Source organism: Bufo gargarizans, chromosome 2, assembly GCF_014858855.1.
Source record: "Bufo gargarizans isolate SCDJY-AF-19 chromosome 2, ASM1485885v1, whole genome shotgun sequence".
NCBI classification, from domain to species: domain Eukaryota; kingdom Metazoa; phylum Chordata; class Amphibia; order Anura; family Bufonidae; genus Bufo; species Bufo gargarizans.
Genome location: NC_058081.1, coordinates 134,725,884 through 134,743,005, shown reverse-complemented (window position 1 = coordinate 134,743,005; position 17,122 = coordinate 134,725,884). Strand labels below are relative to the sequence as shown.

The following is a 17,122-nucleotide window of genomic DNA, read 5'->3' as shown; positions in this document are numbered from 1 at the left end:
ACACACACACACACACACACCATATTCTGTGTACTCTCTTTAGTAAAATGTATTTTTGTGCTGACCTCTTTACATTAGTTTTATTGTAAATCATGCTGGGGGAAGGGGGGGGGGGGCGCGGGGCGATTGAGACCTGCAGTTAAAAACAGTGTTGCTTTTAATTGGTTTTAACATAAAAAAAAGTTGTAAAGCTTTATTGGACCATATTTTGATGTGCATTGGTTTTCTGGCATGTGCATTTGAGCATCTGTAGGATTTTTTTCCCATTAGTACATAAGAGCACATGTGAGGTCAATGGGACTAAGGATCCTAGGGCAACCTCTGAATGCAACCCTATAGCATTATCCTTCCTTCACCCTACTTTACAGATAGTACAGTGCAGTCAGGCAGGTAACATCCTCCTGGCATTCACCAAACTCGGGGTAGTCCATCACACTGCCAGGAAGAGAAGAGTGATTCATCCACAAAAAATTGTTGTGCACGGTGTGATTTATACCACTTCATGCAATGCCTTGCATTGTGCTTGGTGATGGCTTGGTAAGGCTTGCATGCAGCTGCTTGGCCTTGGAAACCCATGCCATGAAGCTCCTGATACACAAGTTTTTGTGCTGATGTTAATGCCAGAGGAGGTTTTGAACTCTGCAGTTATTAGATCAGCAGAATGTTGGATACTTTTAGAGTGCATTCACATGCGGCGGAATATTTAGCAGAAATTTCTGTGACGGAAAATCAATTCCATTCATCTGAATTGGATTTGCAGAAATTCACACGCTTACTGCCAAAACAACCCTATTCAGATGAATAGAACTGATTTTCTAGCACCAATTTGTGAAACAAAGGCTGCGTGTGAAGGCACTTTTATACACTATGCTCCTCCACACTCAGCGATCCCGCTCTGTAACTATACATGGTCTTCCAATTAGTGGCTAAGATGCTGTGGTTCCTAAATGCTTCCACTTTGCAATAATACCACTCACAGTTAATCTTGGAATATCTAAAAGGGAAGAAATTCATTGAGTTCTTTAGGATGACTTATTCTTTCACAAGTGTTTGTCAAGATGGTAAGTACTGTAATGGCAGCTCCAGGGAATTGATGAGGCATGGATGAGAAATTATTTTTTTTATACATTCTGCTCCTTTTTTGAAAAATAAAGTACCCTGTTGGACAATATTTCATGCATTCTAAGGCTATATGGACTTACCATTTCTAATTTACCCTTTTTGTTTACCAAGCTGGAAACAGCAACAGTTGTCAAAACACAGGCAGCCAAAGAACAATATGTGTTAATGGCAGCCCTATGCTGGGCATCTCCATGATGCGATACAGCTGAATTAAAGCTGGGCCAATACATCCAAAGAAATAGGGTTCCTGTATTAACACAAAAGATACAAGTTATGAAAAGTCACTGGGAGACATTTACAAATTCTATAGTTGGCATAAACTTAGACAGACTGTCCAGACTAGAGATGGCCTTGCAGTACGCCCGGCGGTTGTCTCGCGGCAAACTTTGCTCGTTTGCGGTTCACTGAACGGGTGAACATATGCCGATTTCTGCCGGCGCCATATTCTTTTATATTGTGAAGAACTTTGACCATGATACATCATCAGGTGGTACAGGACAGCCAATTTAGATATTTCAGCACATGGACATACCTCCTACCTTAGAGTGACAAACGCTATTGGAACAAATAATTTCTACTGGTGTGAAATACCAGTTGCCCCCTCATAAAACTGATTGATTGAAGCAGGGGTGTGATATACCAATTATATACTTTCTATATAGTGCATTTAGGTAGTGCAGCATTTGTTTGCGGTTTTGCTGCGTTACCTCAGCTACACAGAGCGACAAACGCTATTTGAACAAAAAAAAAAAATTATTGAAGCATGGGTGTGATATACCTTCTTCCACAAATACTGCCCTTCTATAGGGACTTGTCACAGGGTCATTTTGAAAATGACAGTCATTGGAAGAAGCAGGCCATTCTGCAGGGGTGGTAGAGGTAGGGCAGGTGCACCAGGCCGGAGCCCAAGTGGGAAGTTGCAGAAGATGGGTGCGATTGCATCAAAGGATGCACTAGACTTGGTTGAGTGGCTCACTGAGCCTTCACCTTCACCTTCTCCACCCTCCTCATCCTCTCTATCTGCACCCTTGTCACTCTCTGCTGTGTGCACCCTCAAAAATACCACCACCATATCCCGTCCACTCGAGTAACAGGAATTATTTTCCCATCCATTACAAGCCCTTACCAATGCGCAGCCATTCTTGGCATTGGATCAGGAAGAGGAGGTATGAACGGTCGCCACCCAGCAGTCTGACGACAGTACCCAGATCAGCCCAAGGGGGGTGGTCCCCGCTGTTGCTGCCTACTCAGAGATCTCTAATGTCAGTGGTGGTGAAGGTGCCGATGAGGACGTGTCTATGGACGTCACGTGGGTGCCCACAAGAGAGGAAGAGGACGGGAGTTCAGAGGGAAGGACGGAGCAGCAGACAGGGAGGAGAAGCAGGCAGTACTTACAGTGCACAGGATGCAAAAAGCAGACTGCTAATGTATCTGGAACGAGCCATCCACCATGCACGGTCACATCTGGTGCTCCCAGGACGCCGGCACATGGCTCCGCAGTAAGGGCTTTTTTTTTTAACGTGTCGTTTTAACGTGTCGGCTGCTGACACTAGCGTTGCCATCTGCAGCCTGTGCTGTCAAGTCGCGGTAAGCCCAACACTCACCTAGGGATGACCACCTTAAGAAGGCACCTGGCCTCCCATCACCGAGGCAGTGGGAGAAACACAGTCAGAACCTGTTCTTCTCCTCTCTCCTCCCATTTGTCCTCCACTCCACCTTCCACCGTGCCATCACTGCATTCATCTGGCAAAAGGCAGGCTTCCATGGCCCAAATGTTTGAGTGAAAAAAGATAATGATGCCGGATAACCCTCTTTCCCAACGGCTGAACGCTGGCTTGTTGGAACTGCTAGTCCGCCAACTACTGCCATATAAACTGGTGGACTCTGAAGCCTTTAGAAAATTTGTGGCCATTGGCACACCGCAATGGAAGGTCCCAGGAAGGAAATATTTCTCCCCAAAGGGCTTCCCAGAGCTATATGGCCACGTTCAGCTGCAAGTAAATGTATCCCTGGCACACTGTCAGTGCCAAGATACATCTGACCACAGACACGTGGTCTAGCAAACACGGGCTGAATGCATAATTTTTGGGGCCTGTAGTACACTGGCCTGCTGCTGAATTTATATTCAATGACAGTGTAATCTACCTCCAGACATATACTTGTTTTTTTATGTACGCTAAATGCTAAATATTTGGGGGCTGTAGTACACTGGCCTGCTGAAAAATTGATATCCATTAACCATGTAACTCCCTCTAGACACATGCTTGTTCTTTTATGTACACTGAATACATAATTTTTAGGGCCTGTAGTCCACTGGCCTTCTGTAAAATTGATATCCAATGACCATGTAATCTACCTCCAGCCACATACTTAATATTTTCTGTACGCTGAATGTATAATTTCTGGGGCCTATAGTCCACTGGCCTACTGAAAAATTTATATCCAATGACCGTGTAATCTACCCCCAACCACATACTTACTTGGTCTTTTATGTACGCTGAATGCATAATTTTGGGGGCCTGTAGTACACTGGCCTGCTATAAAATTGATAGCCAATGACCGTGTAATCTACCTCCAGCCACATGCTTACTTGGTCTTTTATGTACGCTGAATGCATAATTTTTGGGGCCTGTAGTACACTGGCCTGCTATAACATTGATATCCAATGACCGTGTAATCTACAGTACCTCCAGCCACATACTTACTTGTTCTTTTATGTATGCTAAATGCATAATATTTGGGGCCTGTAGTCCACTGGCCTGCTGTAAAATTGATATTCAATTGCCGTGTAATATGCCTTCAGCCACATACTTACTGTGGCGAAACTAACCTTGCCACTGGGTTTTGGAGGGGCCTGTTTGCCAGCCTCTTGCCTCAGGTTTATACTAACTTTGAAGGAGAAGACAGACCGTCCGCACAGCCTAAATCTGTGGAACTGTTTTGGGCAGGAAAGCCATGCTTGCGGTCGGCCAAATGTGACTTCCATGGAATTTGTGAACCCCTGCTCGGATCTGTGTGATTTTGGGATATGTTGTTCACCCAGATCATAGCTATCCATGGATGTATACATTATGGGGATATGTGGGGTTTTGAGGTGTTTTCTGTGTTTTGGGAAAAATTTGTGTTTTCTGCCTGTGAGTGATTAAGTTAGCCCATTATGTTTGGTAATTGTATCATATGCAGAGCCTAATGTGTTTTGGTAATTGTATTTTGTTAATTGCGTCACAGACCATGCCATTGTGTTTGTTGAATAGGGTTAGTTTTTGTGTTTAAACCGTAAAGCTGTAAAGGATTGACTGCCATGTCATGTCCTCAGTTCCCAACCAGGTCCACGGGGGTGGTACCCTTGTTGGAAAATGTATATATAAAAGTCAATGCTGGTGTGTTCAATAAAGAGTTCCCGTTTTACATTCAACATAGAGCCTCGTCTCATGTGTGTGGGGATTGCTATACGTGTATACTCCCCGGGCTATAACTCCTAGCTCTTGTAAGAGCTATTCCTGTTCCTGGTTCCTGTGGTGGTATCGGTGTCGAGTGGAGTACTCGGAGTCCTCGGGAAGCACTAGGAGCATCCATCAACAGAGGTACGCAGTCGGGGTGTCAGGAGATCCGTTACACTTACTTGTTCTTTTCTGTACCCTGAATGCATAATTTTTGGGGCCTGTAGTACACTGTCCTCCTCGAAAATTTATATCCAATGACCGTGTAATCTACTTCCAGCCACATACTTGTTCTTTAATGTACGCTGAATGCATAATTTTTTGTGGCCTAGAGTACATTGGCCTGCTGTAAAATTGATATCCAATGACCCTGTAATCTACCTCCAGCCACATACATACTTGTTCTTTTATGTACGCTGAATGCATAATTTATGGGGCCTGTAGTACACTGGCTTGCTGCTGAATTTATATTCAATGACCAGCTAATCTACCTCTAGCCACATATTTACTGATATTATTTTGTACGCTGGATGTATAATTTCTGGGGCCTGTAGTCCACTGGCCTGCTGTAAAATTGATATCCAATGACCGTGTAATCTACCTCCAACCACATAATCACTTGATTTTTTCTGTCCGGTGAATGCCTAATGTTTGGGTCCTGTAGTCCAGTGGCCTAAAGTAAAATTTAATAATTCGCATATTGCAATTTTTGGGCTTAGAATTAGATGTTATAATTTATATCTTTAATTGCTATATTATATGTCTTTATATTAATAAAAGAATCAAGATAGCGAAGTATTCTTTATCAACGAAGATAGCGAAGTATTCTACATCAACTAAGATAGCGAAGTATTCTACATCAACTAAGATAGCGAAGTATTCTACATCAACTAAGATAGCGAAGTATTCTACATCAACTAAGATAGCGAAGTATTCTACATCAACTAAGATAGTGAAGTATTCTACATCAACTAAGATAGTGAAGTATTCTACATCAACTAAGATAGTGAAGTATTCTACATCAACTAAGATAGTGAAGTATTCTACATCATCCTCAATTTAAGTTATCTTATTACGCAATAATGACAACTACGTAATTATCGAGTAAAGCGATATATCTTCCTATATTGTCCCAATACAGCATTGAAATCCTCCACAAAAGTGGATTATAAAAGTTGGATTCGCAATGCAGTTAATAATAATAATAGCAAATATTATCGCATTGCGATTACAAATTAGCACTGCTAGATTCCATATTCGTTAACTTTGTTAATTCTAGCAAGCTGACCCATTCCATTAGAGACCCATCAGTAGCTACAAGTTAAAATCGCAATGCGATTAATATAACTTGAATTAATTGCATTGGGATTTCAACTTAGACCTGGTTTACTAAATTACTTTCAATTTGCGAGGATGACTAATCTATTTATTAGTCAAAACGAAATATTCTCCATCTTCGCTAATTTGAGATAGCCAACCATTGTAAACCAGGTACAAGTTAAAATCGTTATGCGATTTATTCAAGTTATATTATTCGCATTGCGATTGCAACTTGATTCTCACACCCAACAGTACATTCTAGCATGGAGGTTCCATGCACACGGGAGGTAGATAGAGGCAGCAACGGGCACTAACTTGAGCGAGCAGGGAGCAGGGAATCCTCTCTTAAAAGTACTGCTTTTGGAAAAGCTAGGGTAACAATAATATTTTTTTTTAAAACTAATATTCAAATTAACGAATATATAGCACAATATTAAAAATATTCGCGAATTAACGAAGTGCCGATATTCGATTAAATTTCGCTATTCGAATATTCGCACTCAATACTAGTGTAATCGAATTTCAACTATTATCATAAGTTTTTAATCCAATTTTATATTTTTAGTTAATTTAAATATATGTATTTGACCTGTATTTGTACTGGCCTGCAGTAAAATTTATATCCATTGACCGTGTAATATACCTCCGGCCACATAATCACTTGATCTTTTCTGTCTGGTGAATGCCTAATATTTGGAGCCTGTAGTCCAGTGGCCTACCGTAAAATTTTTATCCATTGACCACATAATGTACCTCGAGCCACAATCAGAATTTCTTTTATGTCAGGTGAATGCCTAAGTTTTAAGGCCCGTTCTCCCGTGGCCAAAAATAAAAAATTTCTTGGCTCCAACAGGGCACCATTCAGAGAATTTCCCTTTAAGACACATAAAAATGTCCCCCGATTAAGATACATATTTTTTGTTGGAATTTTTGTCATTGATCCCCCTTTAGTATGTCACTGTCTATGTTGTGGGACTATTTGCACACTTCTACTAAGTATTTGGTGGCTGCAAACATGACCTGAAGGTTTTTCAGGTTAGCCTGGCATTAAAGGGAATAGGGCCCGCCGCGAACTTGCGGTTCGCGAACATTTGATCGTGTTCGCGAACTATCACGGCCGATGTTTCTCCATCACTAGTCCAGACCTGCACCAGATTTATCACAGAAGCTCAGGCTGGATGATAAATCTGCTGTATGGATAGGGACTTTTCTCTAACTTTATACTAACTAATGGTTGGCTTAGTTTGAGACAGAATTTTATGCCAGAATAGTGGTGCAATTTTGGTACTCACTGTATATTAGATAGGGTTATTAGACGTGTAAATCAATGGGGATGGTGGAGAGCACAGAGCACTGAGCACTGGGAGCATAGCAGTAGTGGTGTTCAGAGAGCTATCCCCGCTCCTCAGAGATCAAAATGCCTAACTTGCATAGATATTAAAATTAATATCTCGCTAATGCAGTTGATCCTATAGTCATAAGACAGATATCAGATTAATCAGCATGATCAACCCTATCAGGCAATATGCTTGGTTTAATAAGATTGCTCATGCTGACAGAGGCTGTTTAATGGTAAGGCTATGTGCAGATAATTTCTCTAACTCTAGGAGCGCCAAATTGAGCCACATTTTGGCGCAAATTATGCCAGAATCTAGTTGTACGGATAATAGTAAATGTGAGCCACTGTATTTTCATATACTGTATCTTATATTTCCAACAGTCTACAATTCATTTCATAGGCGGACGTTAGAAGGACTACAAAAACTTTATTAGAGAACTATACATAATGAGCCACATCTACTAACGTGATCGCTCTTGTATGTTGCACAAAAGGGCACCAAGTTCATTTCTGGCAAAAAAAGGTCACATCAAGTTACATATTTATGAAGCTAATGCTCTAAACCTATAATCCACTGTGATAATTTTTACTGTCTAAGTTTACTATGCCAACATTTTGGACAGGTTTAGTAAAAATGCCCCAATACATTTTTAACCTTCTGACATCTACATTGGAGAAATACTTTAAGGAATCTGTTCTGAATATGGAAAATTACTGTTGTCAAATGCTAATGACATGAAGTGATGTTAAATAGAACGAAATGGATTAGGAAAAAGCTTACCAATTGTGAAGGACATTAGGGAAACAAAAATGTAGCTACTGTAAAGTGGCTTTTTACAACATACAATGGGGAGAAATACGACAGACAGTAGATGAGGAATGCATATCAAATATCAAATACCATTTGTCTGCCCAAGTCCAGACAAGCCTACAGAGGAACAGGTGAACCCCTGGTTGGCTACCAGAACAAGGGGGACTCTAGTCCCCCACCCCTACACCAGTGGGCACAAGTGACAGTAGACTGACTGCACTACTTCTTATACATAGGTAGCATTCCAACCAGCCTAGTCTTGCAAGATTTTGATGAAGAACTTTGGCCTTCAATTCTCTACAACTTTAAAAACCACTTTAAAACAGTAATCTGAAGTCATCTTCAGTACAGAGGTACCAGTTGGTACCAAAGACAAATTCGGATTAGTTTTTATAATGTGAAGACCAAAGTTCTTCACCAAAGTCAAATTTCGGACTTAACGTATTTATCTCCGTGCAGCGCATACATTATAATGTATGAAAACAGCATTAAAACAAAGTTGAAAAACAAATCGACTTTGGATAGATTATTATAAATGCAATAATTATTATAATAAGAGATCCATTATCAATCATCTTGTACCGTCTTGCCTGCCTATGTTTGAGCAGGTTATAATTGCATATAGCTGTACAGTGGGCCCCCAGAATGAAATTTATTGGTGGGACCAAGGCACCCCAGTCCAGCTCCGTGTCTCCCCACTCTGTCCTAGATGGCAAATCTTGTAGATACAATATAACTCGGTAGGATTTTTTTTTATCCAATTCTTAAGAACTGGTGACAGAAGATGATAGAAATTGACCACTGCAGTGACAACAGAACAATCACTATATCTCTAAGTATGGATACATGGTTGGTTATTTGCATATTTTTTTTATTTGCCCTGCATATTTGCAGATGGAGCTTTCACAACCAAAGAATGTTACTCATTACGACATGCATAGAGATGAGGGGGGTATAATGGACTACAGGAGATGTAGAATTGACTTTTACTAGTATTTATTCACAAAATATTTCCCTGAGAGCAGAATATAAAAACCTGACACATGCTGTTTACACAAGGATTTTTTTTTTACTTAAATACTTTCCATTTAAATCTTAAAAGATATCTTAAGATGTTACATGAAAAAAACGCAACTCACCGATCATAGCAAACAGATCAGAGTGATACTCTGATCCTTCCTTGTTGTTATTTTGACTAAGATGTGGACGCTTTAAGATCCAAGAAACTGTTAGTCCAAAATATGCCCCAAATGTGTGGATTGTCATAGAACCTCCAGCATCAATGACCTGTGGTGAGATACAGAATGACAGATTAAGGTATAAAAAGAATATACAGCCAAAGCTCTTAAGGAATTTTGATTCTGGTCAGATTCGGCTGAATCAGATGTCCAATTCAGTTCAGGTCCCAATAAATTTGAAAGTGCTCTGCCTGCCTAGAATAGTGTCTCCCGCTCTCTCTTTCTTTTTAAGAATTGCTCATCTCTACTACACATAGTTATTATTTATTAGTACTGTATAATCAACAGGAAAAACATTTACATAAAGCTCTATCTCAGTGCCTTGGTGTTACCATTGTGAAGCAAAAAAGGAATGAGGCTGGGCACTCATGAAGTCTATAAAAATGTTTTTCTTATTACAAAATCTGAAAAACTGACCAGTTCAGGATGATTGTAACCCCCAGTCATCATACTCTAGAGGAAGATTGTTAGTTTGAATTACCTTGATTGGCATTTATGTAGTTGATCCCTGTGGCATCCATGCACAGTTTTCACCATTCTTGGTCGTCACTGGACACTTGACAATGCTGCCTTTAGCAGCTGACTAACAGGCTTATCAGATAGCATTGTGCAGTGTACCCATAGTACAGAAATGTCTCACAGACTTTATATGGAGAGAGCAATGGGTCTCTAGTTAAAATTGCTAGGAAGGGCTGGCACCACCCCTTATTCTCTGGGAAGAAGTAAGTCAGTCTAGTGTGAGCTGTGGATGTCTAAACAGCTATAGGGTCCTTTACACGGGCCAAGAATCCTAAAGATGGTCGTTAATGAGCATTCCTATAATTATCTGGTGGTGTAAATTCTTGTTCACATCGGGTAATTCGATTGTGCGTACACAAAAATCGCTGTTTGCCAGCAGCAGATCGTGCTGTGTAGATCTGCTGCCAACAAACAATGAGTCAGCATTGAGAGGAGCGATGGAATTAGCGATCACTGTAATGGTCTCCTCCACTGGCAAGCAGCAAAGCTTTGTTCCCAACAATCTGCTGCTCTGTCATCCCATGTAAAAGGACATTTAGGAGCAGCGCTGTGCAAAGTGACAGCATATGAGCCAGCCCTTGAAGGAAGAGTTAGGTCCCTTTCAGATCAGAGAGTTTTTTAGCGTGGGTGCAATGCTTGAATCCGGAGCCATTCATTTCAATGGTTCTGTGTACATGAGCGTTGTTTTTCATGCATCACTTGTGCGTTGCGTGAAAATCGCAGCATGTTCTGTATTCTGCGTTGTTCATGCAACGCAGGCCCCATAGAAGTGAATGGGGCTGCGTGAAAAATGCATCGCATCTGCAGGCAAGTGCGGATGTGATGCATTTTTCACTGATGGTTGCTAAGAGGTGTTGTTTGTAAACATTACGTTTTCTATCACGCGTGTGAAAAACGCATCAATGCGCATTTCACCCGCGCAATAAAAAGCAAACAACTTAACTCAATCGCAAACAAAACTGACTGAACTTGCTTGCGAAATGGTGCGAATTTTCCTGAACGCATCTGGACCTAATCCGTATCGTTCGTGTGCAAGAGGCCTTACTGAATTATACAGAAAGTGTGGGTATTCTACAAGTGGGTGTGCATTCTATCAAAGAAAGTAATGGCCTACACCTTGGCTACAGACTTCTCTGCATGTGAGCGGGATGTAATAAGCTTCACCCAAAAAACCACATACACCAAGGGCACCTCCACTACCATCAGGCAGGGGGACCTAAAATCTGAGTGTGCCCTGAGGGAAGAAATGCTGCACCCTCCTATTAAAGCACTGCCTAGGAAGCAGCAAGGTGAAGGCCGCCACAGTGACTATTCCCATTCTCTCCACCACCCTGATGCAATTGTAATGCTTTTTACTGTTAAAAGAGATACCAGCATGTGATGGTGGACTTGCGTTTTCGGAGTGTTTTTTAATGGTGTTTTTAGCTGTGTTCTTAAAGCAAAAACAATGCCAGCTCCATGGAAGTCTAGGGGAAATATTTTTTTTTCACCCTTGAAGTGCATGTTTGGGACACTTTTTTTTTTTTTTCATATCGCACCATGATGTCGGTCTGGCGTTTTTTTCCCCCCTCATTGCCACGTGCTTTTCTCTAATAAAATTTATAATTAATCAGACTCTAAAGTAGTTCATTTAAAAAATTTTGTGCACAGGTTAAAATAGGAAAATCCCTCAAACAATATAACAATCAATAACTTATTAGACACAATAGACATGAGACAAAATACTAAATGAATTAAGATAAAACATGCAATCCTGGTCCAAAACAGTAGCCTGAATATGTGGGGCCCATGCATACGAACAATAGGAGGCAATGTTGGCATTCATAGAAATCACTGTTCACATTATATCCATATTCATGTCCCTGGAAAATGTTGTGTCCACATTAAAGATGATGTTTCTATAAATCATTAATTTTGTCTTATTTGCATCTAATATGGTTAGGCTGCATGCACACGACAGTGAAAAACAGACATGTGATGTACATTTTTTTTAGCAGCCATCACACCTCCGTTTTAAGACCAATGGTAGTCTATGGGGTTATTCACATGGCAGTTTTTTTTTACTGTCAGTGAAAAACGGTCATCAAAATATAGAACATGTAACTGAATGGGTCCATTTTTTACGTCCGTTTCTCAGAAGAGCATTAGTGAAAAAAAAAAAGTTAGCTAAAAATGAGCAAAATTTTGCCAAGAAATTTTATTTGTTCCTAATTAATTTGTCACAAATAGCTATAAATCAGGTATAACCAGACCACTCTTGTACTGGAATAATAAAGGCTTCCATCTTATTGGTATTGAATTAAATTTACGGTTGATATAGGAATAAGTAATTGTAGGAATAAATAAATAAAAAACTGAGGCCGAATAGTCTTCCTGCACTCTCCGTACACTCCCCCCTGCACTCTCTCTCTCCTTTAAATATTCTTCTATTAATAGTTTTCAGCAACACTGCCCCCAGCACAAAACATGGATACCTGCCATGTGCTTTCCGTAATTTGCAGAATGGCCAGCCCCATGATAAAAATGCCTATTCTTGACCACCAAAACTAACAATTGGACATGTTTTGTCTTTTTGGAGGTACGGATGTGGACAGCACATGGTGTGCTGCCGCATCTTTTACAGCCCCATTGAAATGAATAAGTCTGCATCCTTTTCACAAAATTGCGGAATGGATGTGGACACAAATATACGGTCGTCTGAATGAGCCCTTACTTAGAGAACAAAGTTTTAGTATTACTAAGAATAATTAATAGTAATATTCCATTTCCTGCTTCACAAGGTGTCAACCCAGGTCTGCAACTAAAAATCGGATTATTTTCATCTAATTTCCATGTATTTTGGTGTGCTGAAAACAAATAAAATATTGAAAAAAACTCCTAGACATCATGATTTGCCACAAAATGCAAAATGGTCTTCAAATTGATAAAAAAATATATATTTTTGGTATTTTTTTATATTATGGGTTTTAACCAAATGTAAAGTCCATATTACTATTAATTAATTCAGATAAGTGCATTTAAGATATAAAATGCCCCAAAAACATTAAAGGGCTTGTCTGAGTTATGTAAAAAAAATATAGCATTGTAAATCTGATGGTCAGCAATATATACACAAGCTAAGCAAGTTTTAGGGGGAAAAAAAAATTCCTCATTTCTCTAGTTCTCTTTTTTGGCCCTTTGTTGTTATTTTCAGGTAAACCATCTCTGCCCCTCCCCCTGCAAAGGGGGTGAATACCAGTGCTGCTCTGAGTGACATGTCTGACTACTGCGATACTCATCAGCATGCTTTATGTGTAAGCCTCAGCCCTGAGTCTGTGCTTCTAATGGGAGAAGGGGTTACTCTGTCCTGAAGAATCCAGTGGGAGGGAGACACAGGGCAGATAGCAGCAGCTCTGGTCAGTGCAGGGGGGCATGGCCAGCACAGTGACGTCTCTTGTACAGACACAGAGCTGCTCTCTCCTGCAGTCCACACTTGTACATGAATCATCGTCAGGTTCTTGGTTCTAGGCTGTTCACACTTTTTCATCGTAGTTCGTGTTAGCTCCTCATTCTTCAACCGTTATGTTATGGCTCTGCGAAAGTGTATTAATTCACCAGACAGTTTTTGTTTCATCTGTGGTGAATATACAGTGTTGAAGCAACAGCAAAATATTACAGACTTTGTGAAAAAAGTATACTTTGCATACTTTGGACTAAAAATTGGAGATCAAGATAAAGTTTGGGCACCTCAAAGTGTTCAAACAGTGTATTGAGGACCTCTGAAACTGGTTCAAGGGTAAGAAAAAAATAATTCCGTTATGGGATTCTTATGGTATGGCGAGAGCAAAAGAATCATAGTGACAACTGTTACTTTTGTTCATGCGATGTGAAAGGGTTTAATTCCAAATGGAAGCATTCCATTTCATACCCCAATCTTCACTCAGCAATTCGTCCCATCCCCCATGGCACAGATATACCAGTACCCAAGCCCCCTGCTACCTTGGAAGAGATACCTAGCTCCGATGAAGGTGAAGTCATACCTGAACCAGATGACGAATCAAGTTCCGACTTTGAAGATGATACAAGACCTTAATTGTTTTCTCAGGAGGAGATGAATGATTTGGTAAGAGACTTGAATCTTCCAAAAGATGCCGCTGAGTTACTTGGATCAAGGCTGAAAAGCAGGAATTTATTATTGCCAGGAGTGTCATCTTTGTGGTTCAGACATCGTGAAAAGGAGTTAGTTCCTTACTTCGCCCAGGACGACAAGTTGGTTTATTGCATCAATGTCGAAGGTCTGATGGGTCAATTTAAAATCCAATATGATTCAGAGCAATGGCATCTTTTTATAGATTCTTCAAAAAGAAGTCTGAAAGCAGTTTTTTCCACAACGGTGGGTTTTACGCTTCCATACCTGTAGGTCATTCCGTACACTTGAAGGAAACCTACGAGAATTTGGAATTGGTTCTTCGTAAACTTAAATATGAAGACCATGGTTAGCAAGTCTGTGGGGACTTGAAGGTCTTGTGCATGAAGCTCGGGCAACAAGCTGGATATACCAAATACCCTTGTTTTCTGTGTCTATGGGACAGTCAAGACCGACAAAATCACTGGATGAAAAGGAGTTAGCAGCCGAGGGTCGTCATCGAAAAAAAATGTCCTTCGAAAAACTTTAGTACCTTTCCATAAAGTTCTTCTACCACCTCTCCACATAAAATTGGGATTGATGAAGCAATTCGTAAAATCACTTCCAGGGGATGGAGAATGCTTCAAATACTTTGTCACCAAGTTTCCAGGCTTGTCGGAGGCAAAATTTAAGGAAGGTGTGTTCGTCGGACCAGACATTAGAAGGCTTATAGTTGATCAAGAGTTTGTCAATACCATGACGGATCCTCAAAAAGATTGCATTTAAAGAAGTCGTACAGAAATTTTCAGGCAATAACCAAGATCCTCACTTCAAAAAGATCGTCGGACGAATGCTGAAAGCATTTCAAGCTTTGGCTTGCCTTATGAGATTGAAAGTGCATTTCCTCCAGTCTCACCTTGGCTACTTTCCTGAAAATTTGGGAGATGTAAGTGAGGAACAAGGTAAACGATTCCACCAAGACATTAAAGAGATGGAAAGGAGATACCAGGGAAAATGGAGCATTACAATGATGGCAGACTACTGTTGGATGCTTCAGAGAGACATTCCAGATGCTACTCACAAGCGTAAATGCACCAAGAGGAGCCTCACAGGGAAGAAGAATCGAGTTTAATATGTGTAGGTGACCTCATTTCAGTTCAAAAAAGGATTTTCATGAAAAATTTGTAATAAAACTTTAATTTTATAAGTCTATTTCAATTTATTTTGAGCTATTGCCTTATTTAACATAGTTACCTAAATTGTCAGGAAACGTGATGTCCTATAACAAAATGGAGATGATTTTCAGATTCATTGCACCAAAAAAGTAGTAGTATACTACTACAGAGGGATCTGGATAGATTGGAGGCTTGGGCAGATAAGTGGCAGATGAGGTTTAACACTGACAAATGTAAAGTTATGCACATGGGAAGGAATAATGCAAGTCACCCGTACTTATTAAATGGTAAAACACTCGGTAACACTGACATGGAAAAAGATCTAGGAATTTTAATAAACAGCAAACTAAGCTGCAAAAACTAGTGTCAGGCAGCTGCTGCCAAGGCCAATAAGATTATGGGTTGCATCATCAGTGGCATAGATGCCCGTGATGAGAACATAGTCCTACCACTTTACAAATCATTAGTCAGACCACACATGGAGTACTGTGTACAGTTCTGGGCTCCAGTGAACAAAGCAGACATAGCAGAGCTGGAGAGGGTCCAGAGGAGGGCAACTAAAGTAATAACTGGAATGGGGCAACTACAGTACCCTGAAAGATTATCAAAATTAGGGTTATTCACTTTAGAAAAAAGACGACTGAGAGGAGATCTAATTAATATGTATAAATATATCAGGGGTCAGTACAGAGATCTATCCCATCATCTATTCATTCCCAGGACGGTGACTGTGACGAGGGGACATCCTCTGCTTCTGGAGGAAAGAAGGTTTGTACACAAACATAGAAGAAGATTCTTTACAGTAAGAGCAGTGAGACTATGGAACTCTCTGCCGGAGGAGGTGGTGATGGTGAGTACAATAAAGGAATTCAAGAGGGGCCTGGATGTATTTCTGGAGTGTAATAATATTACAGGCTATAGCTACTAGAGAGGGGTCGTTGATCCAGGGATTTATTCTGATTGCCTGATTGGAGTCAGGAAGGAATTTTTATTACCCTAAAGTGAGGAAAATTGGCTTCTACCTAACAGTTTTTTTTTTGCCTTCCTCTGGATCAACTTGCAGGATGACAGGCCGAACTCGATGGACAAATGTCTTTTTTCGGCCTTATGTACTATGTATTACGTGGAATACCCAAAACAGCTGCAGACCTGTTTGTACAACCATTCCTTAGAAAAATATTAAATCACATCTGCATCACTAAGTAACATAACAAGTTTAACAATGGGCGCATCATTCCTCCACCTAAATGACAGTTTACCTCTAATTACTTTTAGGGAGTGAGTTATACTGCAATGACCTCAAGTCAACAGCCTAAACCCTCATTCACACATCAGTGTTTCACGGATGTGTGCTGTATGTGTTCTCCACGGACAGCAAACGTCCCCATTCATTTTAATGTGTGTATTCAGATATCAGTGTTTTGCATGCTCCATTTTGTCAGTGTTCACAGATCCATAACGATTCACGCCCATTACAGTCTATAGGTCCGTGAAAGCTGTGGATGCAACACAGATGCCATCCATGTTGCATCTGTGTTTCACATTTCATTAGGAAGAGATGCTATGAAAATTATTTTTCAGCTGTACAGGGTCAGTGAAACATGGATGGCACACTGACAGTAAGAAATGGAAACACAGACCAAACACTGATACTTCAAGAATGACTTCATGGATGCATCACTGACCACCTTCTCATGGATTTGAGCATGGACATTTGAATGATGCTTAAAACCATAATTATTTAAACTGGCCCACCTTGCTGGCTAATATGTATAAGGGTGCTTTCACAAAGAAGTCTTTGCATGCATTCCTCTGCACTACTTTTGTGTTACTAGTTTTGTTTTTTGCACCTGCATTTTTGGTGCATTAATTTTTTTTAAACACCAGCTGCAGATTTTATCTAAAGGTTTTTGGGAAGTATGAAACATGTCACAAGTGTTTATTTTCTTTCTACGGCCGTTTTTTGTTCATTTGGTGGTGTTTCTTGTCTTTATGGCTTCTTTAAAAAACACAGCATGCTGCAGCTCATTGTGTTTTTTCAAGCTTTCTGACA

At 40.3% G+C, this 17,122-nt stretch overlaps 1 protein-coding gene across 1 annotated transcript in view; it reads right to left on the bottom strand.

Annotated features, from left to right (window-relative positions):
* RHCG (Rh family C glycoprotein) overlaps nucleotides 1-17,122 on the bottom strand; it is a 111,098-nt gene that overhangs the window by 26,130 nt on the left and 67,846 nt on the right. The window contains 2 exon segments of the mRNA XM_044283212.1: nucleotides 1,203-1,369; nucleotides 9,172-9,319. Coding sequence (XP_044139147.1) covers nucleotides 1,203-1,369; nucleotides 9,172-9,319 — 315 coding nt within the window.